At 54.2% G+C, this 23,409-nt stretch overlaps 1 protein-coding gene across 6 annotated transcripts in view; it reads right to left on the bottom strand.

Moving 5' to 3' along the window:
* The window catches only part of PRDM2 (PR/SET domain 2), a 122,972-nt gene that overhangs the window by 6,339 nt on the left and 93,224 nt on the right, over window positions 1–23,409 (bottom strand). For all 6 annotated transcript variants that reach the window (XM_075994192.1, XM_075994209.1, XM_012763030.3 and 3 more), the window contains one exon: window positions 748–891. In XM_075994192.1, coding sequence (XP_075850307.1) covers window positions 771–891 — 121 coding nt within the window. In that variant the 3' untranslated portion in view covers window positions 748–770. The remainder of the gene's footprint in view (window positions 1–747; window positions 892–23,409) is intronic.

Here is a 23,409-nt window from a genome sequence, read left to right as displayed (position 1 = left end):
AAGTGTTTCAGATTTCAGATATTTTGGGATTTCGGAATACTTGCATTACCCACTGATTCAGCATCCCTAATCCTAGAATCCAAAATCTGAAATGCGTCAATATAGCATTTCCTTTTAGCATCATGTTGGCGCTCAAAAAGTTTCAAATTTTGGAGCATTTGGATTTCAGATTTGAGGATAGGGATATACAACCTGTATTATTTTTACCTTCAGATACATGCGGGAATAGGAACTCCACAATATTCTCTGGGCTGAAAGCCTCTGAAGGTCTCAATTGAGTATTAAGTATAATTACTATTGTTATCATTACCGTTACTATTACAATAGTAACGTTACTATCGTAACTATTACAACGAGAGCTAATCCTCATCTGGTGCTCACCATGGGGCAGGCACTGTTCTAGGTGCTTTGCACATCTGACACTTGTAACTCTCACGATCATCTCAACAAGTAGGTACTACTGTAGTGCCCATTTTATAAATGTGGAAATTGAGGCTCAGAGGGAGTAACTTGCTTGAAGTCCCGCAGCCAGTGACAGAGCTGGGATGTGGACCCAGGTGGCCCAGAATCTGTGCTCTCAGCCAAGCCCGCTCCTGCAGGGAGGCCCCGCGCCATGCCTGGCACACATAAGTGACCAGGCCCACCCTTGCTCTCCTTCCCTCCCACCCAGGACTCAAGCCCAGCCCCCCTCCCTCAGCCCCCGCACCCACCCCACGGTGCCAGAGGCTGCTCCATCCTGGCTCATACCTGTCAGGGAGCAGGCGGAGCGTCTACTCTTTGAAGAAGGGTCCCTGGAACTGGGCTGCAGCCGGGGCCTTGACTTTCCTGTACTGCCGGGTGATGTACGGAGCTGCTGGCGGAGGGCATCGGGACGCCAGGCGGAGGCTGTAGCTGTGTGGGAAGAGGAACAACACACATCGTCACCTGGAGCCCCCACACATCGCTGGGGGTTCCTTAGTGCTGGCCACCACCTCCCAGGTCCGGGTGCACTTCCCCATGCTCTTCCACCACGCTCTCTCCCCTCTGGAGGTGCTCAGAGCAGTGTGGGTGACAAGTGTCCACCAGCCCGGGTCTGAGACACCACGATGGGCAGAGCTTTGGTGACCCCCAGTGGACACGCAGGTGAGCTGGAGTGAACTCTTGTGGCATCCGGACCACAGCTTTACCTTTCTCTGATTCCCTTTGCCCACCTGCCTTTCTGTTCTCCCCTCCTGCCAGGCCCCAACACCAACAGGGCAGAAAGCATCTCGGGAGGTTGCTGCTACCAAGGTGCAAACACACCTGCAAGGGGGATGGAGGGGTGGGGGTGGGGAAAGGTCTCCTCCATGCCATTAACCCCCACACTCGACATCTATCCCGTGCCAGGCACTCCCATGTCAGCCATCGCAGAGAGGTGACGTGACTTTGCAACGGAAATGTGAACCAGCTGCCTTTGACACGGTCTGGCCTTGCTCGTACTATCGCCCACTGAATGCGATTTTTTTTCATTAGAGCCTTTACAAATGTATTTAAAAGATAGGTGACCCAGACCATCATTCCTCCCTTCCCACCTAACTCGTACTCCTCTTTCAGGTTCCAGCTGGGACACCACCTCCTCCAGGAAGCCTTCCCTCTTTACCTCCTAGGTGAGGTGTCCCTCCCGTGGACTCCCATGCCCCCTTGGGCGTCCCCATCCCCACACTTGTTAAACTGAACCAAAGGCACATACTAAGGCGTCTGCCTTCCTTGTGAGCTCCAGAATCCCAACGTCAGGGCCTTTGTCGTGATCATTGCTGCATGCTCAGCTTAGCACAATAAATATAAACATTTGCCAAATAAGAACAACACATGTGTGCTCACTGGGTGTCCAGACTTGTGCTAGGTATTTTACACGTACCAACTGTCTTACTCTTCGTACAACCTACCAAGGTGAACATTATGATTATCCCTCATTTGCAGACGGGAAGCGGAGGCACAGAGAGCCTGTGTCACTCATCTCCCTCTCGAGGTCGGGGCTGCCCTGTTGGAGCTCCTCCCCCACGCCGTGCACGCAAGGCCTGTGGTCAGCTCGTTCCACTCTCCCGAACAAGAGTCAAGGAGGAAGCTGAGGCCCAACGCTCAGCAAGTCTGTGCACCAGATGGGCCACCGAGGCCTGCAAGGATCGTGGGCCCATGAGGAGGCCATGGAGGCCACACCGCAGCTAGTGGGGCCATCATTGCAGCTACTGCCTGCCCCCACCCCAGGGCAGGCTGGTGCCCCAGGAGACACAACCCAGGGACAGACGGCAGCTGGGAGGCTGCCTGGAGACATGAACAATGTGGACTCCATCCTGTTGGGGAACAAGGAACAGTCCTGGCACACAGTAGGTCCTGCCGTGATGTCCCCGTCTGGGGAAATGTCTACAGTGGAGTGTAGCAGGACCAGCAGCAGCTTTGGAGACAGACAAACCCCGCATCATCAACATCCAGCTTCTCCCTCTCTCTGTACCACCACTGCGCATCTAGGAAACATTCCAGTCAGATCAGTCCCTGTAACGCCCGGCCTCCCGGCCCCCTCCAGCTGCCCAGCCTTTCTCGGTCCCCTTCCGCCTCTGGCTCCTGTGGCCACAGCGACCACAGCCATTTCCTCTAGGGTAAGCCTTCTCCCTGGCTCAGGGTGTCCACCTGGTGGAGCTCCTATAGTCAGAGGATGGGAGGGACCCCCAAAGCCAGGCCCCTCTGGCCACCCCTGGGCGCACTGTCTGGCCCAGTGAGGACAATCCCAGCTAACACTTACACGTCCCATGTGATTCCCAAGCACTTTCTCAGCTTTCTCTTTGGACCCTCCCAGCAGTCCCAGAGGTAGAAAGAGCAAGTACTTTTATAACCGTTTACAGACAAGGACACCGAGGCTTAGATATGAAAACTTTCCTACAGGAGCAGAGCTCAGGCCTTTCAGATCCTTGGGCCACAATTTTTGGGGGACACCTTGGTGCTCCCCATGAGGACGGGGGGCAGGGATGGCCCACAGGACAGTGTCCTTCCTGATCAAGAAGCCCTTCACAAATTAGCCGGGCATGGTGGCGCATGCCTGTAGTCCCAGCTACTCGGGAGGCTGAGGCAGGAGGATCGCTTGAGGTTGCTGTGAGCTAGGCTGACGCCGCAGCACTCTAGCCAGGGCAACAGAGTGAGACTCTGTCTCAAAAAAAATAAAAGAGGCCCTTCACTGGCCAGAGAATCCAGAGTGCCCAGTGGCTTCCCGGACACGAGGTGCTAAGCGCTAGGGAACATGGTCTCCAGACGGGCTATTTCCCCAGCCCTCGAGCACTGCAGCAGCTAATGCCATGACCTCCTGATTCCTGGTTCCCACTCACTAGCTGTGTGACCTCGGCAAGCCACGGACCTCTCTGAGCTCCGGGTTCACCATGTGCAATGTGGGGACCCCAATTTGGTAGGTGATGGTTAACTTTAGAGACAGCTCTTAGCACAGTGCACACTGGCCTCGGCAGTTACTAGCAGCGTTTTGATTGTGGCAGTTGGGGGTGGTGACGCAGACGGAGAAGTCATGACCCCAGGAGGAGGTGGCAGGTGGCTGCTGGAGGCCTGAGGGTGGCTCTGGGGGCAGCTCTGGTCCTCATTCTTGTTGGCTTAATGACCAGGCTAAGTCACTCCCTGCCTCTCAGTCTCTGAACCTCGGTTTCCTTCTCCATAAAATGCGACCATCCCCACCGTCCCGCAAGTCAGAGCGGGGCTGGGAAGTGCTCCGGGAACCATGAAGAGCTCAGCACACCTGAGACGTCCCAGGTTGGTGCTACACAGGGGTAGTGGAGGGAGAGGGAGCCAGAGCCCTGACCAGACCTCAGAGATTGAATGTCATGTCAAGTGGGGCTTCTCAGCTTCAACACATTGCCCAGAATTCTGGCCCAAACTCACGTGCAGGCCCCAGTCTCGAACACGCAGCTGCCTACGGGGGCCCTCCACTTGGACATCTAACGGGCGTCTCAACTTTAACATGGCCATGGCGGGACACTGTACAGCCCCGACTTGCTCCCACCCCCACCCGGCTCCATCTGCACCAGACGCTTCTCACCCTGCTCAGTAAACGGCATCACCGAACGTGTGGTTGTTCCAACCAAAGCCTCACGGCCTTTTCTGCCTCTTCTACCCATTTTGCTACTTCCGATTGGCCATGGACTCAGAGACCACCTACTGCACTCACTTTTACCCCGTGCACAGAGGAGCAATGTGCCCTGAGTCTGGGCCTGTGCGGCCCCCTGCAGTTCACCCCCCAAGTCAGGCCATCTCCAGGTCCCTTGATTCTGCCTCCAAACCCACATACGTGTCACCACTCCCACTGCCAGCGCCCAGCACCACCCTTGGCATCACATCTTCCACTGGGACTGTGGCAGCAGCCACCTCACTGGTCTCCCCACCACCAAGCTGACCCCTCAATCCATTCTCCACCAAGCAACAAGAGTGGCCTTTATAGAGACCACTGGTCCGTGACATGGCACTGCCCAGAGCGGCACCGGTTTCCCACTGCAGTTAGAGCCGCCAGCTGGCTCCGGGCTCTCTCTCTGTACTCGCTCTCCCTCTGGGGACCGTCTGTCTCTCAGGCCAGGCTCTTCTTTCCCCAGAACCCCCCACTGTTTCCCCCGACCACCCTCCTCTGCCCACAGCTCTCTCTTTAGGCCTCAGCTTGTGTCCCCTCCTCAAAGACGCCTTCTCAGACCTCCCACCTTAGCGACCGCCGGCCCCGTTCCCTCCAGCGCGTCTCTGCGTTTTCTTTCTCTGTTTGTGCTGTGCCTTCCTGGGCCGCTCACCCCCAGCGCCTGCCACGCAGTCCCCTTGCCTGGGGAGCTCTCTGCTGCTCCACCGAAGAGAATGTCTCTGAGGGCAGGGACTGAGTCTTGTCACGGCTGGGTCCCCCGTGGCTAGCATGCTCGGTGGGTGGACGGAGGCAGCAGTGAAGGATGCGTGGGCTGAGGTGATGAACGAATGGATGGCTGGAGAGAGAGGGGAACTCTAAAGTGGACAGGAAAGGTGCTCCTCACTGGGCGCCCCTGGTTTGCTGCTGTCATCACAGGACCACACACACCTTTCCCAGGCCAGGCCCCACCCCCAGGGACAGCAGGGCCCCGAGTCTCAGGTGCAGGGACCCCGAGTGAGTTCCCAGCACTGCCCCATCACAAGCGCAGGTCCACCTGCCGGGGCTGGGTGGGAAGCACAGCGTCACAGAGACACCCTGGCAATGCCACAGTCGCCATGCAAATAAGTTGTGACAAGCCAGTGCCGCGCTTATCCAGAGCCCTTCAGCCTTCACAACCAGAGAGCAGCTACGAACGCTGAGAAAGTCTGAGCCACCTGTGACCAGCGCCCACGGACCCTGAGCTCTTACGGGGCTCACTGTGCGCAGGCGCCGTGGCGGGTGCTGGGGCCCACGGCGCGCCCTGCGGGAGCACAGCCGCACGGAGCCGGGGCTCCCGAGCTCGGCGCACGCTGCTCCCGCTGCACACGCTGCTCCCGCTGCACACGCTGCTCCCGCTGCACACGCTGCTCCCGCTGCCCGCGCAACTGCAACGCACACGGGCGGCCGGGCCGCAGGTCCACAGCCAGTCAGGACAGAAAAGTGAACAGAAGAGGGAGAGGGGGCTGTCACACCAGGCTGAAGCAAACAGAGTGTGTAGCAGTGACCCCAGACACATCCCGAACGGGGGAGGGAGGGCGATTTCAAGGGAGAGAAAACACCATGTGCCCCGTGGGTACCGCGCTCTGCCCGGGTTCCTCAGTGAACCTGTGAGGGAGACAAACTTGAGAGAGCTCAACCTATGTGACGGACTGAACGTCTGTGTCCTCCCCAAATTCATACGTTGAAGCCCCAGCCCCTGATGTGATGGTATTTGCAGGTGGGGCTTTTGAGGGGTCATCAGGTTTAGGGGCAGTCATGAGAGTAGGAACTCCATGCTGGGACCAGTGCCCTTGTAAGAGGGAAAGAGGAAACATTCTCTCTCTCTCTCTCTCTCTCCCCTCTCTCCTCTCTCTTTCTCCAGACACACGTTCAAGAACAGGCCACGTGAGGCACAGCGCGAAGGTGGCAGTCTGCAAGCCGGGATGACAGCCCTCACCAGAACTGGACCATACTGTCACCCTGACCTTGAATTCCAGCCTCCAGAACCGTGAGAAGATAAATTTCTGCCGTGCAAGCCACACAGGCTATGGGACGGTGCTATGGCAGCCCGAGGTAAGACGACTTACTTGGCTGAAGCCACAGAGCAGGTACCCGGTCAGGTCAGGATCTGAAGCTGAGCCCGTCCTCCCTGAGCACGACTCCCTGCCTAGGCGACCCCACCCTGGCCCTGGCTTCGATGGCCAATGGCCGGTCTCGTGGCTTCACAGAGATGATTCACCGGGCCCACGCCCAGCCCACATCTGCCCCCAAGTTCCAGACCCATTCATGTGCTGATGTGAAATCACTTGCACATCTGGAAGGCCCTTAAATTCAGGTCCTGATCCAGATTATGACCCCCCCCCTCACCCCCACACTCCTTTTCCTGGTGAACAGCACCACGTTTGCGTCCTGAAAGCCGGAGACCTGGGAGTCAACAGGTCCCTTCCCCGCCCTGTCCTTCGAGACCCATCCGGTCTGCCTTCCTCCCTCTTCCACCACCGTCGGTGCCACCTCGAACCTGCTCTCCGGCAAGGCTCTTCCCCCCTGGGCTTCTCACTTCCACTCCCCTCCCGCCTGCTCCACGGAAAGCAAAATGGACCATGACCCGCCCCTGCTGCAACCTGTGGGTCCTGTGGCCCCAGATGTGGCCCAAGTTCCTTAATACTTCCAGCCTGGCCCCTACTGACCCGCCAGCCCATCTCTCCCCTCCAGCTCTCGTCACTCCGGCTAATCTGGGCAGACCCACGTCCTGGCGCCTGCGGCCCCAGCTACTTGCTACTGTCACTCAGAGAGGCCCAGGCTGCACACCAGGCCATGACATCAGAATCTCTCTAGCAACTCCATGTGGCCGGAGTGAGAACCACTGCTCTGGTCACACTCCTGTGGCCGCCCTCTTGAGGCAAAACGGTCCTGGGTCACGTGCCCCTACACGTGCAGTTTCTCGTGCATCTGTGACTGTTACTGTTTGAGGCACACAGGTCTCCCAGAGGACCCTGTGGTCTATGACGTCAGAACATGTCAGGGTCTGCTCACCATTGTATCCTTGTACCTAATTTCGAGTGAGTGAATAACAGACCCTCAAAATGTAAGAAACGAAGAAATGAGTGATTCTAGACCCAGGATAGTCCCGCTGCACAGACTTTCTCAGACACCAAGAAATCTGTGCCCATTCAGCGCACGGGCGAGAAGATGGACTCAGCATGTGCCCACGGACATCCTTCCTTAAAACCACAGTAAGATGGATGGCACTCATGATCCTAAATCTGAGGAATCAAGAAGGGGTAAACAAGCTCAGCATTCACTGTTTTTGGAAAGGAGAGAGGTACAGCATTGCTTCCCTAAGATTTTCATACAAAGCGGTTTAACTTTGTAAACATAGTGGGGGGTTGGCAGAGGCCTGCTCTGCACTCCACACAGACTTTGCTCAGAACTGTCTGGCCACTTGCAAAATGTGCTCCACGGCTTCCCTACCAGGGACATCTCTGGAAATTTCATTTACACGGAACAAAAAATCATGAATTTGAAAGCACAGGGGGACCTCATACACCATCCAATCTGTGCAGATGGGGAAGGACTATGCAGAGAACAGATCTAAACACCTGGTCCACACCTGGCTCATGGGAAGGGCTCAGAAATGGGGCCCCTCAGGGTGTCGTCTCCTGCGGGTCGTAATTTCTTGCTTGTCAGAAAACCCCAACAGTCTGACACCAATGCATTGTTCTATCCCTGGCCTCGAGGACACGTTCGTTCTTTCATTCACATTTCCAGTGGTCCACTCCTGCGTCAGTGACTCGGCACGGGCTGTTCCCTCTGCCTGGAACATGCTTCCCCATGTAATCACGTGGCTCACGCACACCCTCCCCCTTTGAAACCTTGAGGTTTTGCTCAAATGCCTCCTTCCCAGGGAGCCTCCTTTAACCACTCTATTGGAAATTGCAAACCCCGCCCCCAAAACCCTCCCTCTCCAGTCTGTCTTCCTTTCTCACTTCCACTATCCCCATCAACACAGCCTGTATTTACTCAGCTGACAGTCTACTGTCTGCCCAGCAGGCTGCGTGAGGGCAAGCATAGGAAGCTGTTTGTCACTGATGTGCCCCCAGCACCCAGACCACTGGCTGGCACTGGCACACAGTAGGTCGGATGCATGGTGTGTCTGCTACGTGCAGGTGCTTTGCCATCGGAAGTTTCGCTGAATAAAACGTGTTGCTTTCTCTACGTATACGGCAGTTTTACGTGTGGTTTAGCGTGGCCTAGAGAAGACAAACGCTCAGTTTCAGGGAGTTCGATGCCAGTACGAGGCCAGGACTCAGGGCTCCTGGCTCCCAAGCGACCACGTTCTTGTTCAGCCCCCGGTGGTTTCTGGTGAAGGAGAGACCCAGACACGCTGGAATTGTGCAGGAGAGATCGACATTGAAGGAGGGAAGCCAGAGCGGGGCAGACAGGGAAGGAGACGGGGGACGACACTGAGAAGGATCTGAGAGTGGGAGGTTCTGGCTCAAGTTCCGAGCAGAGGGAACAGCAAAGGGACCCCATGAGGACTTAACTTGGCTTTGCTTGTCTGCCTGGGACGTCCCTCAAAAGGTAATGGAAGATCAGAGGAAAGAAGCACCCACACCTCAAGTGGTTGTCCTAGCGCTCAGATGTCACTCAGCTTTGGGAAGTCCAAGAGGTGACATCATGGCAGTGGCCAGCACCTGAGCCTCTCCTCTTTGGGGCCTTCCCATGGACAGGGGATGGCTGGGACCAGGAAGATGAATTGATGCAACAAAAACAAAAACTAAAAGAAATAATAAAATATGAATAGAGAATGGGCAAAGGACACACAATCATTGGACGTATAATAACATGAAGATGTAATTCATAGAGAAACACAAATGCCCATGAATATGAAAAGATGTCCATTCTCCCTGGCGTTGTCAAAGAACAGCATGTCAAAACAAGAGGCCACTTCCCTGGTTAGTTGGGGACATGGCCGTACACACGGCTGCCCACGGATGGGGGATGTGACCGGTAGGAGGACTGCCCCCCACCCCACCATCTGGGGAGGCAGTGCCTGCCCCTTCCCCATCTCCCGAGAGCCTCTCATGCAAGTCCCTCTTAAGGCCATTCATCTCAGCCCCCGTGAACAGTAACTAAGCTCAGCAGGGTGAACGCCGGAGACACAGCAGACAACAGGAGGGGCAAAGAGCCCTTCCCAGGCTCTCGTCCCAGTGGAGACACAGTGAGTAAATAAACAAGCGCACATCAGACCTCGGCGATGGTTATGGAGAAGAAAGGAAGCAGGGGAGGGAGGCTGGGAGTGAGAGCACGGTGGGGCAGGCGGGGCTGCAGGGCGGAAGAGGAAGGCCTCAGACAGGGCAGCTGAGCAGGCCTGGAGGAGGAGATGACCTGCCCGGCCAGCTGGGCCGTGTGTGCTCCAGGCAGTGCACAGACTGGGACTGGGGAGACCAGTTAGGAGGCGACTAACTCCCGCCATCCAGAAAGAGATGTGTGGGGGGCGCCTGAGCAGCTGAAGAGACCAAGCTGGGGGTGGGGAGGCCCCGGCACATTTGGGAAGTGGTGCTGGAGGAATCTGGGGAGGCGGGTGGGTGCCAGAAAGACACTGGACTCCACTGAGCTGTTGGGGCAGGTGGGTTTCCGCTCAGCCCAGATGGGGAAGGGAGGCTTCGCGGACAGACTACTTCATTTGGGGAGGATTAAACTGAACTGTTTTCTAGACACTCAAGGGAGCTGTCAGGTGGGTGGTGAAATGAGGCTGATAAGAACATGAATTTGGAATTCCTCCGCATCCACACGGTATTAAGTGCCTGTGACGGGATGAGATCAGCAGGGCGGGCGGCCTGGAGAGGAAGGGAGGAAGGAGCCTGGGGACAGAGGCAGGGTGAGGGGCGGCTGGCCACGGGAGGGAACCAGGAGAGAGCGGTGTCCCGGCGGAAGGCGTGTCAGGGAGGAGGTGGATTAGCAGCATCCACCACGGCTGCTGCTGGGCCAAGGAAGGTGAGAAGACAGAGCCGACCTGGGCATTTGGCACCCTAGAGGCTGCTGGCCACCTTGGTAAGAAAGTTCAGTTCGAGACAGGAGGGGAGGAGAGAGACTGGAGGAGAGTAGAGGGAAGGGGTGAGGGAGGGGAGGAGCTGCCAGCTTTTGAGGGACACACACTCCCCAGGGCTCTGGGTTGGGACCCTGCCTCCCACCCCTTCCTTCCGCCTGCTTCAGGAGGGATCTCCGGGGACAGCAATCCTCAAAGCTGGTTAGGCCACACGGCTGGCCGCAGCAACTTACATGACTCTCCCTAAATTCTCAGAGCGCAATTCGTTTGAAGCCAATGTCTGTGGTTGTGCACTTTTGCCGGAGGTAGGGGAGAGGCGGAGGTGTGGGAGCCGGAGCAAAGGCAAGACAAGCCTGTGAGGACGCTGGAATTCCCTGGGGGCCAGGTGAAGGTCCACAGGTGGGAGCTGCAGGAGCCCACAGCCCCCGGACGCTTCCAAGAATGGTCCCATCCAAAGCAGGACTCGACTTCCCAAAGTGGGCAGCCCCCATGTGCCCCATGGAGGTTCCTCCCATTCAAATGGAGCCCCCAGGCTGGGAGTCAGGGCTGGGAAGACAGCAGAGAGAGGTAAGGCAGGCACCCAAAGGAGGGTGGCAGGGATTCGGGAGCCCAGAGTTTCAGTCCTAGCTCCATCACTGACTTGCTGTGCGGCCCCTGGGAAGTGCCTCCACCTCTCTGAGCTGCAGTAGTCTCGCCTGTAAAATGAGTATATCAAGAAAGGAAAAAAAAAAAAAACCTAATGCCATCATTCATTGAACACTTATTATGCATCAGGAGCTACCTGGGTGCCTTTTGGGAGCTCCTAAATCCCCCAGCAGCCCTGTGAGGCAGGGCCTGTGACGGTCCCCGTCTTACAGAGGAAGAGACTGAGGCTCAGAGAGGTGAAGAAGCCGAGGTCTGAGTTCTCTTGCTCGACAGGGGAAGCAGCCAAGATTAGAATCCAGAACCACTGGACGACAAAGCCTGTGCCCCCTCCGCGACACAGTCCTCGTGGTAATGGGGCCCCAAGAGCTCTTCCCAATACTCCCAAACCGGCCGGGGTTGACCCTCTGCCCACAGAACAGCTGCACAGGCCACCCGAGACGCCGCAGTCTGCTTTGGGCTGAGATGTCAGCTCCGAGCGGCCCTGGAACACAGGTTCTCAAACTCGGGTGCTCGCTGGAATCCCCTTGGGAGACTGAAACAATCCTGACGCCTGCGCTCCACCCCTAGAGGTTCTCGTTTCCTTGGTTGGGGGTACAGCCCAGGCGCCGCAATTTTAAAAGCTGACTTTGCAAGCCACTGGTCTAAGTCCTTATAGTCAAAGTGGGGTCCACGGGCCGGCCAGCGGCATCGGCGTCCCTGGGAGCCTGTCAGTCACGCAGACACTCGGCCCCAGCAGACCTGAGTCGGAATCCGCCTGGGAGAGGCGTTTGTACACCGCACAGGGCCAGGGACACCTTCAGCAGTCTCACTGGGGGCAACGTGTCAGCCGTGCTGGCGTGGGGTGGGGAGGGGCCGGTGCTCAGTGAAGCTCTGCAGATAAGGTCTCCGGAGGGCGGGGCTGAGGGGAGGGAGATGTTTGAGGTTGTCAGGGGACAGGGGCAAAGGTCTGAAACCACTGGCCCGGATGGTCCAGTTGCTGGGGCTCCTTGGAGTGGAGACAGAACCCTCAGGTACCGCTGGGGGGACCGTGGGGATGATGGCAGCTGACGCGAGGAGGCCACGGGGAGGAGGCAGTAGGTACACTGTGCTCACGTGGTTTCTTCATCTTCCCTTTACCCAAGCAAGATGGGCCATTAGCACTTTCTGTGGCCGAGGGGACGGCAACACAGAGGGGCTGGGTACAACAACTCCTTTACTTAAGAGGCATGAACAGAAGGAAGGAGGGGCGGAGGGAGCCGCACTCACACCCAGAGCGGATCCAGGGCTGAACTGCGGACAATGTGGCTTCCTTCTCACCGGCCTCCTGGTTTGGCCTCCACCCACCTGAAAGACCAATCAAGTCCCTGCCTCGTGGGGCTTCTACGCCAGGTTCTGAGGCATCAGAGTGCCGTGAGTTCCCCAAACCTGTTCGGCTTGAACTCCAAACACCCAGCATGTGACAAACGTGCAACACCCTGGCCCAGCCCGGCCTGCGGTGACCTCGGCCAAAGGAAGCGGCCAGCCAGGAAATCCCTGCCGTGCCAGGACGGGAGACGGGGGCAGGCGGCCCCAGAGGCCCCAGGCAGCAGGCCTGCCCCTACAGACGAGGACGCTCAGGCAGGAACTCGCTCACAGGCACACAGCAAGGAGTTTCTGGGGAGATGTGAGGGGACAGGACTGGGCCCACTGTTTATCTGGGGTCACTAACGATGGGGAAAGGGGGGGTGAAGTCCCAGTGGACTCGGGAAAGGAACCTCGGGAGGCAGGTGCCCTTCTCGGCACCACCCGGGCGAAGGACTTAGCTCTCTGTGACTGCCTCTCCCCTACTGGGACGGGGGCCCCGGGAGAGCACAGTCTGTTTGCTTCTCACTCACAGAACCTGCCACCAGGCCTGGCACGAGCAGATGCTCAGGGGGTGTTTCCGGAACAAACAAACGGCAAACCTGGAGCCAGGCTCCTGGTGCAGCTCAACCCTCACAGGCACCTGTCCATGCTGCCCCAGAACCAAATCCTCAAATACGGCTTCCCATAAGTTTCCTCCGTTGCCAAGGTCCCATCCCAAAACCATGGGGTGAGGTCCCCATTTTTATGACTGTTCTGTGAACCCAACTCTGCAGCCCTTAGGCCCCCTCCCCCAACAGACCCTCCCCATTCTGCTCAGCACAGGGGCTCAAGTCTCCCTGCAGGAGACAGGGCACTGCCCGTGACATGACCAGCCCGGGCGAGAGAAGCCCCAGCAGGGTGGAGGAGCGGCTCCTTCAGCTCCCAGCTTCTCTCTTCTGCTTTTGCACCTCCCACGACGCTGCTGCCCTGCAAACACCCAGTGTCAAGCTTGCCCCAAATCCCATCCCTTCATTTTCCCTCCAGTTCTAAGAGTAAGAGGGAAGCCAAAAATAAAACACGAACAAATACTAGTGTGTCAAGACTGACGAACGTAGGAAAACTTTTCCCAGCTTGGTACAGCAAGAAATAAAGGGGTCTCCTATGAGAGCCACATAGAAGAGCATTCATTCATTCATTTTTATTTTAGAGACAAGATCTTTCTTGATGTCACCCAGGCTGGAGTGCAATGGCGTGATCATAGTTTACTATAACCTTGAGCCTTGGACTCAAGCAATCTTCCTGCCTCAGCCTCCTGAGTAGCGAGGACTTCAGGCATATGCCCCTAAACCTCGCAATTTTTTTTTTTTAACTTTTTGTAGAGATGAGGAGCTCTCACTTTGTAGAGATGGGGGTCTCACTTAGGCTAGTCTCAAACTCTTAGGTTCAAGCAATCATCTCACCTCAGCCTCCCAAAGTGCTGGGATTACAGGTGTGAGCCACCCTGCCTGGCCAGAAGAGCGCTTTCAAATGGAAAAATTTTGTAAGGACACTAAGACTTCATTATTGTTACAGCTCTATCTTTTAAAGATGATCTAGGCCAAGGACGTCAAGAAGAGTAGGTAAAGTCCAAGGACAAAGTAAAGAAGAGCTCAACCCTCATATGGCTTGATGTTGCTGGGACTAAGAGTCTCCTAAGTCTTATGTGGCATCTGCCCTGGTTCCAGGGCTTCTAGAACTTGATGTCCGATGCCCGGGTTGGAGACGGTATAACTTGGGAGCAGGTCTAAGGAGGCTAACGGTAAGAATGGCTGCTCCCTGCAGGGCTTTCTGGCCCTGCCTCAATGGAGAAGCCTTGTGGGAGCTCCGGGGGCTTATCTGCTACACGAGGGGTTGAAACAGCTTGTCTTGGGAGGCCTGGGCGTGCCCGGCTGGCAAGGTGTCCCAGACGCAGCGCTGGCACTGTTAGGGAAAGGCATGCTTGCTATGTGCCCGAACGGGCGTTAGTTAGCAGGGATGACGCTGCCCAGAGGACAAGTGCACTGTGGGCTGCGGGTTTGGGGGCCTCGTCCTAAGCATGGCAGGGCCTCTGGTAGCTGGGTCTGCCCTGGCCTCTCCACCTTCCTGCCTGTGACCCCCAAAGCCCTCACCCTATATCCTGGCCAACCTCGAATAGGCTGTAGGGTGGCTGGGGCTGGGACAGCTCAACCTGCTTGCACACAAGGACACCGAGACCTGGCGATGTGAGATGACTTAGACCCAGGCCAACTGACCCCATCTGGCGTGGGAGCTGCTCTTTCACGGAGTGGAAGCCTTTCCAACTGGCTCCCTCCTGGCAGGGGACAGACACCTGGCCCAGCCAGACACTACGTGGGGAGCCCACAGGTTGAAGGTCTGGAAAACCCTCCCGATGTTTCGTCCACGTTCCCAGCATTTCCCAAACAGGGTTCGGTGGAACTGGCCCCGAGACGCTGCACGTGCACGTGCCTCACAAGCATTTGCATCACGCAGCTAACGTTCCTGTGCTTACGAAGTGTCAAGCGCCGTGAATTTCATCTCCACAAGAACTTTATGAGATGGAGCACTTCACAGGTGAGGAACTAAGGCACAGAGAAGTTAGGCAACTCGCCCAGGAACATACGGCTGGCAAGAGGCGGAGCTGGGACTGAAGCCCAAGCCATTCACCTCCAGAGCGCGGGCTGGGGAAGCCAAACAGGCGAGTCTCTGCAGGACTTGTGAGTCTCTGCAGTGTGCCGGCAGGCAATGTGAATTCCCAAGAAGAGGAGCCAGGTTGCCATTTACCCCAAACTTACTTGCCCCAGTGATCTGATAACCACGGACGCCTACTCCGCCAGCCGCCGCGGGGCGTAGTGGAGAGCCAGGCACACATGCCCCATGTGCACCAGGGGAGCTCTGCAAGGGACGGCTTTGGTCAAAAGCCTACTCGGTCAAGTCCAGGAGACTGGCCTCTGGCACACAAGGCTCCCACCAGCACCACCTCCGTCAGATGTCACTTCAGTCACTTCAGTCCTCTCCCACGTCCTGCCTGCAGTGCCCCTCCCCCACCACGGTCCCCTCTCCAGCCCCCCCAGGAGGCACCCCTCTCGCACCAGCACACTGGGCCTTCTGACCTCACTGGTCTGACCCGGTGCTCCTGGGAGGCAGAGTGTGGGGGTTGGAGCCGACAGTCCCACCTCCGCCACCAGCCGCCTGAGTGAGTCACCCACTCTCTTGGAACAAACAGTGTCTTCTGTGAAACAGGCCTGATGCCGGCCTGGCACGGCGAGGGGAGACGTTTGCTGCCTGCACGGTGCCTGGGGCAGGGCAGCAGCTCACAAAGGACAGGATCTTACCAGATGGGACACCCTGTTCTTCAGCGGCACGCAGCCCAGCAGGCGGTCGCTCAAGGCGGGGGATCAATATTGGGACATCCCTTAAGCATTTCTTAAGCTTAATTAAAATTAAAAATTATTAATAAAACAAAAACATATGGATGTGTTTGTGTTCACTGACCTTTCTGCTAGAGAAAAAACACACAGCCATGCTGCCTGATCACATTTTAAATTTGTGGTCCCAAAACACGGGTGGGCTCCCAACGCCTCCTGGCGCCATTGTTCTCTTGCTGCCCGCACAGATGCTGCACATCCCACCCCCAGACGTCTCCTCTCACCCTCTGTCTCTGCTGATGATTTTGCTCCCTGCTACACACTGACGGGGGCAGACGGTTCCCGCCCTGTCGCCCTGCCCACCCGCCTTCCTCCCTGGGAGGCTGGACCTTCCCGGAGCCCAGCTCTTCCAGTGGGGTCCCCTCGCCTTTCACCCACCAAAGGGCATGGGTGGGTCCAGCGATTCTCCCTCCTCTTTCCTGCACCGTCAGCTTCTCTCGCCTACTGAGTCATTCCCATCAACACAGAAAGATGCTATTAGTCCTTCCACCTTAAAAAAAGAACAACCGTCTCTTGACCTCACTTCCCTCCAGGAGCCACTTCTCTGCTCCCCTTCCTGGATGCTTCCTGCCTGGAGGGTCTCCCATCTCCCCTGGGACCCCCAGCCCCAGGCAGGCTAGTGCTCCCACTGCGCGCTGAAGCTCCGCCTGCCACGGGCAACAGTGAAACCCGGGGCCAGCTCTCGCTCCTGGTCTGCGCGGCCACCTGGGCTCTGGGACATCTCACTCAGTGCCTTCCTCTTACTTGCTCCCTCTTCGTCCCACTGCCAGGCTCTCCTGCATCTCTCCGACCTCTTGGTGTCGGAGCCCCTGGCTCGATTCTTGGGCTTCTCTTCATCTCCACTCACTCCCTTGGAGATTCCAATCCCAGGGCTTTAAACATCAGAACTCCCAAATTTCTATTTCCACCTGAGTCCTTTCCTCTGAACTCCAAATCTGTATACTCAATGACCCTCTCTACGTCTCCCCTGAATGTCCGACGGAATCTCAAATGCAACATGCCCCCAGCTGGTTCCCAGACACACGCTCCCCGCAAACTGGCTCCACCACAGTCCCACCTCATCGCTCACGGCAACTCCACCCACCCATCCAGATGCGCGGGGAGAAACCAAACCCACAAAGTGGTCGTCCTGCCTCCTCCTGTCTCTCTCAGCAAATCTTGCAGCTTCACCTTCCAAATAAATCCAGAAACACCGCCCAGGGCTGCCTACCACCTCCACTGCTGCGCCTGTCCAGCCTCGACGCTTCCCACCTGGGCAGCCCGTTTCTACGCTTGTCCCCTTCCTGTCTACGCTCAAAAGACGGGCAGAGTGATTCTTTTAAAGGACAAATCATGGCGTATTACACCTTTCCCCAAACCCTCCAATCCCACTGAGTGACTCCCACTCACTCAGAGGAAAAGCCAAGTCTCCACGACATTGGACACCCGTCACCTCCCTGGTGACACGCCGTTCCTCGCTGTTCCTCCAGCACGCCCGGGATGCAGCCACCTCAGCACCTGTCACCCCCTCTGCCAAGCGCGTTCCTCCCGTGTCCTCGGGCTGCCTCTTCATCTCCAAGACTTTGCTGTAATGGTCCCCCTTCGCTCAGGCTCTGTGACCCCTGTACTTAGAGTGGGGCACTCCCCATTTTCACCCCAGAACCGTCCCCTCCCCCACCGCGTTCCTCTCCACAGCATTGATCATCTGACACTCTAGGTGTTGACCTGATTGTCCGTCCCCACAACTAGAACCTAATCCAAGGGGGTGGGACATTCAGTCGGTTTTGTTCACGGCTGTGTCCTCTGGCACTTGAAACAGCACCTGGCACAGAACAGCCGGCCTCGGCCCTACCTGCAGAATTGGACGAATGGACGAAGGGATGGATGGATGAAGGGCCAAGACCTGCGCTGCCTTTCTCGACTAAATCACACCCAGGAGTCATCATCTATGATTTCCAGTTTTTGTTTAAAGTGGTGAGAACCTAAGACACGTCCAAAGCAATCTGAGTGAAGAATCTATGCCTTTATGATCGCCACCCTGCCCCTGCACATTTTTAATTTTGTCACCGACACCTAGTTGGACTACCAATTTTAAGCAAATTACTATGAGCCTTCCTAAGCATTCGACTTGCTTTTTATAAACAGCTCCATGCTGTTTCATCGGTTTGGATAATATTTAATTACATCACGCAAGCACAATAATAAATATTAAAGACAAGTGGCATAAACAGGTGGGGGAACAAATACAGCTGACCTTTGGCATGCACTGAACTTGAGTGCTGGGAAGGGAAGCGCACAGGCTCCGCCGTGAGTGGTGGCCCGGACTCCCGGAGGCCATTCACACGGTGGGACGGTTAAACTAAAATCGACCGAGATGCAACTGCATTCCATTTTATCCACAGTTGGCATTCTAAGGATTTCTGCTACTCCCAGGCCCTGTGCTTTTTGCAAAATGTCCTTACAAGTCTCAATTCTTCCTTGGGCGATGGTGAACACGCTGGACTTGGTGACTGAGTACGTGACCGAGACCTCCCTGTTCCCTTCGTCTGGGTGCTGGGGCACGTCACCCTTTGGTTTAGTCATCTGGAGCACATTATGCAGCAGCTCTGACTCACGGGGGTGATGGGGAAATCGCCAAGGTGGGCGATGCGCGTTGCAAATCCAGCTTTCGGAACAGTGTTTTTCAACACAGCCCTGCCAAGCGCATACGGCCCCGTGAAATCAGCGTTTGAGCTCTACGAAGATTCATCATTTTCAGCAAAAGAAGAAAACATGCGAGGAAAATCACCCACTGCCATGTGTTTTGGGGGACTCTAACAGAGTGGGACCCCATTCGAGTGGGACCGCTTAGGAGATGTCAGGAGACAGAATTAAAGTTGGCGCCGCAGAAACGGTGACCCTCCCTTCAGGTCCAAAAATCAAGAAAAAAGAAGCTAAAAATCTGAAGGAATATTTGAATAGTTCTACTCCATGAAGTGCAGGATGTTCAAGGATAGCCAATGACAGCCTGTGAGGACTCAGACCTTTGCTGTGTGTACCAGCATAAACAAGGATTGGAGAACAGAATTCCACCAGGACCTTGGAACAAATAACATCCCACTATACTGGACTCCCAGCAGACACTTTCGTTCTGGGCTCTACAGTTCACTGACCAGCTTTCATTATGCATTCTTTGTTTTTTTTGAGACAGAGTCTCACTTTGTTGCCCAGGCTAGAGTGAGTGCCGTGACATCAGCCTAGCTCACTGCAACCTCAATCTCCTGGGCTCAAGCGATCCTGCTGCCTCAGCCTCCCGAGTAGCTGGGACTACAGGCATGCACCACCATGCCCAGCTAATTTTTTCTATATATATTAGTTGGCCAATTAATTTCTTTCTATTTATAGTAGAGACAGGGTCTCACTCTTGCTCAGGCTGGTTTCGAACTCCTGACCTTGAGCAATCCACCCCGCCTCTGCCTCCCAGAGTGTTAGGATTACAGGTGTGAGCCACCGCCCTGGGCCTTATTATGCATTCTTAACCTTGAGCACTGGGCCCTGAAGCAGTTATGTTCATTGTCATTAGCTGTCACCATCCTTTTTGTTCAGCTTGATTTTAATTGATCATTTACTTATCAAACTGATGCTCTCTACTCAGTTGCCAGCAATTAATGGCCCCAAGATTCACATTTTAAACCAAAGAGTCATGAGTCAGGGTCACACATTAGCGCTCACAAACTCGGTGTGCAGCAGGTGCTGGGTGGCGTGGTGAACAGAGACAGGCAGGGCTCTGTGCCATACCAAGCTTTTCCTAGTTTATGACCAAAGTTCATAAATCCTCCTCAAAAAGACACTCAAAGGTTAACATGGACAAATTGGCAAATCGTCAATTCCATCTCATCCCTGGCACTCAGAAATGTCCCCAACTCTTGAACTACCACTGGCTTGACTGTCACTGGGTAGTTATAAGAATTAGGGAAATTTTTAATTGAAAGTGTTCTGAGAGTTAAAACATGCTAAAAGTACAGCAAAGAGATTGTAGATAAGCAAAGGAAAATAATTTAAAATTCAAATCAGAAGCAAATTAAGTGATGAGTAATACCATGCATGTCACTTTTTTTTTTTTTCTTTTTAATACTAAAAGGAAAACTCTGAGGTCTGGTAAGACTCATTTGAGAAGTTGATAAAAATGAAGATTTTGAAATCCCATCCCTAGAAATTGTGGTTTAGTAGGCCTGAAACTTTCAATAAATCACCCAGGTAACTTTTGATACAGGTGGCCCACTGAGCTAGTCTCCTGGTGAGATAACCCAAACTAGGGTCCCTTCACACACCTGGGAACACAAGCAGGAAATGGCCCTTTCCCAAGTTGTAATTAACAAGACAATATCCCCACTAAACCAGCAAAATACACTCCCCTTACCTAATATGCCATACCCAACTCAGAACATCACCTTAATAAAACACCTGCCATGAGCTGGAATGGGCTGTATTTGTGATTTTTAAAAACATTTTTAAAGGACATAAATACATCATTAATTATAGTGAGGAGATATCCACTTAATGGGCAGGTTCATCAATTCCTGCTACAGGTAATGAGTCAGATGAATTACAGGTACTTCCACGGGTTTGTAAGGACCAGATCTCCAAAGCTATCAAGACTCAACCAGTTGGCACCAAACAGAATACTTATCCTAAACACAGACTAAAGGACACAGGATGGTAAGGAGAAAAAAACCATTCTGTTTCAGAATTAAGGTACTTCACTTGGTAAGAAACCTTCGCTGAGAAAGGGACTGATTGCACCTTCACCCAAACTTTCATTTCATTCTCTTCACAAATCGTTTATCTCATATGTTTTTGGAGCTTAGAAGGCAAAACGGAGCCTATTCTATAATCTTTTGTTACACTTAGCAACATCACTTACCAGCACAAAATAAGCAGCAAGACCTATTGTTAATGAGTGAGCAAACCACGCCCAGAAACCCACGCTGTGGTATCAAGAAGGGGGAGACCTCTCAGGGCCCACCAGCTCTTTGTTGACACACAATATTAACAGGACCACCATCTACTGTAGTTTCCATCCCATAGACTTAATAATATTAGCAGAAGCATATCTGAAGGACATGCTTCTGTCCCAGGGGGTGCAGACAATATCCATGACTGACAAGATGAAAAAGGAGACCCCAAGGAGCACACCCTTCTCAAAGGTCACATCTCCAGCTTCTGGATCCTCTAGCTTAGGGACAGGATGTCCCATATGCCCGAGTCCTCTCTGAGGGCACCACTTTTCCGTGAAGCATCACTGGATGTTTACCGTGAGTTTTCAGGGAAAGGTGAAATGAAGTCCAGGGTACAGTTTTAAGCAGGAAAGCAGCAGACACACAGAGACCACAGGCAGCAAATACCGGGTGCTGCAGAAACACTCACCTTCCTGCACCCAGGGCAGACCCAAGGGCACTTGGCTACCCTTTCACTGAGCGTGAAGCCAGCCTCAGAATCCCGTTCTATGCAGCATCCAAGCATCCCTGCACAGAGACGGAAACCTGCTTGTCAGCCGTGGCTGGGAAAGATGACTAGGAAGCCAGGCTCATCAATGCCCCGGAGCAGCCAGGATCTGCTCCTTCCCTGACCCAGCTGGGCAGAGGCGGCTCCAACACAGGTGAACACGCGCAGCAGGCCTGGCTGAAACCACTCACAGGCTGGTTTCCCAACAACATGCAAAACGGACGAGTCCCGAGAAGGACCACGACATCTGTGCACCTCCAGTATATTTTTAGCTCCTTCACATCAGCTGGTGCTTCCTGTCCACACTCAGGCAGGTGCTTACTTATAAGCTGTGTCTTGGAGGATGGGTGCAGAGGGACAAATTAAAAATTAAAGGAGATGCCACTGGAGGAAGAACAGGGGTGCAACTGGTGGCTCCCTTCTATCTCCTCACCCCCAGAACAGCAGACAAGGCAGTGCAGACTCCTGATTAAGAGACTGACCCAAACCACCTGGGCTTGATTCCTGGCTCCACCTCCTACTAGCTGGGCCTTCAGGCAAATTGCTCGACTGCCCTCTGCCTCAGTTCCCCCATCTGTAAAATGGGAGAACATATAAAAGTATTTACTTCATAGGGTTGTTTGGGGGATTAACCCTTTGCACTCGGATGTCGAGTGTGGATAATGTTGAGTGGATAATGAGAAAAAAGAAAGCGAGTGCAAAGGGTTAAATGGGGTAATACATGCAAAGCCCTTAAAACAGTGCCCAGCAAACACATCCATTATTTCAGTGAACTGAGATTCTTTGGTTAAACTTTCATGGTTTTACAGAGCTACGGAAATGTTTTCTTCTGAACTTGCCTTTTAAAAATTTACATTTGGCTTTGAGATTCAAAACCAAGAGAAATAGAAAGTTGTACGTTTCCCCCTGTACATTCTATGAAAAAAGAAAGTTACATGGAAGGACAAAAATGAATCATCTTTTTTCTCACTTTGACTTGAAAACTGATTTCCTGTCTTCCTCTAGGTGAGAGCCCCTGGCGTGAAGGGGCAGCAGCTGTGGCCCAGCTAAGACCCAGCAAGGCCCCTGGTGTCACTGGCGGCCGAATCAGAGGAGTTACAGGCCACTGGAGAGCTCTCTCTGGGTGGAGGCAAGAGATGGTGAGGGAATGTTCCGGCTACTGCAACCTACGCCGCCGTGAAATCTTATACATGGCACGCCAGCTTGAGCACCAGCCGCCTTTTATCAGACTCAAACTAACATTATAGAGGACATCTTTCAATAATCTAATAATGACATTTATAGCACTTACTATGACAGGCAGCATCTGTGGTCCTTACAGGCTGACCTAAACTTGTCTTCATGGTGATCCTTTGTGGTCAGATGGATTATTGACACTTTACAGAAAGGAAAACTGGGGCTCAGAAGGTTAACTGGCAGAGGTTAAGGTTATAGACCGATGCATGATACAGCCAGGATTCAAGTATTTTATTCATTCAACAAGCATTTACTGAGCAACTACTACATGCAGGCATCTTTTTTGTTCTGGAAATGCAGCCACGAACAAAACCAAGTTCCTGCCTGGGCAGAACTCTCATCCAAGAAGGGAGAGATTTACAGTAAATAAACATAATGAATCTGTAACAGAACATATGGAAGGCGTGAGTGCCTTGAAGAACAGTGAACAGTAGAGGGATGAGGGACAGGGCAGTAATTACAGATCGGATGGTCAGGGAAGGCTTCTTGGAGGAGGTGACAGCTGATCAGCTGCTCCAGGTCCAGAGCCAATGGCTTTACCTACCTTCCACTGCCTGTAATGATATCACAGCAAAACCTCAAAACCAGGCGAGAGCCGGCCTGCACCTCACTATCTCCTTCATGCAAAGCAGATGGCCTTCAGGAAATTCTGGTCTGAATTTCCATTCTCGTGTAATCACGGCGGGCCGGCCTGAGCTGCAGCTCCTCATCCACCTGCACTGCTCCCAGGAGGGGCCCTGCCCTCAGCCTGAGAAAGGCTCTGGGCTCCTCTGCAGCCTTGGCATGCCCAGCTCCACCGCTCTGCCCCCCTCTAGATGCGGAAGGCAAACTCCGCATCTAGAGCCTTGAGGAGTGTTTAAAAAATTCTGACAAAAGCTCTTGCCTCACCAAAGGTTGGAACCACCCACCCATGAAACTAATATAAACTGATGTTTCTCAGTCTGCACAAAGGAATCTTTTAATTTTTCTCTTTCAGGGCTTTTGAAAAGTATGAGTTTTATTTCTCCCATTTTACAAATGGGGAAACTGAGGCAGAGGGAAGTTAAGTAATTTGCCTGAAGGCCCAGCTAGGTGGAGCTGAGAATTAAGTCTGGGCACTCTGGCTCATCCCTTAATTCTTCAGCAGCCTCTTCCACAAGTTCCTC

The sequence above is a fragment of the Microcebus murinus genome, chromosome 2, assembly GCF_040939455.1.
Source record: "Microcebus murinus isolate Inina chromosome 2, M.murinus_Inina_mat1.0, whole genome shotgun sequence".
Taxonomy (NCBI): Eukaryota; Metazoa; Chordata; class Mammalia; order Primates; family Cheirogaleidae; genus Microcebus; species Microcebus murinus.
Note: the sequence above shows the minus strand (reverse complement) of the source record. Positions and strands in the feature narration are given on the sequence as shown.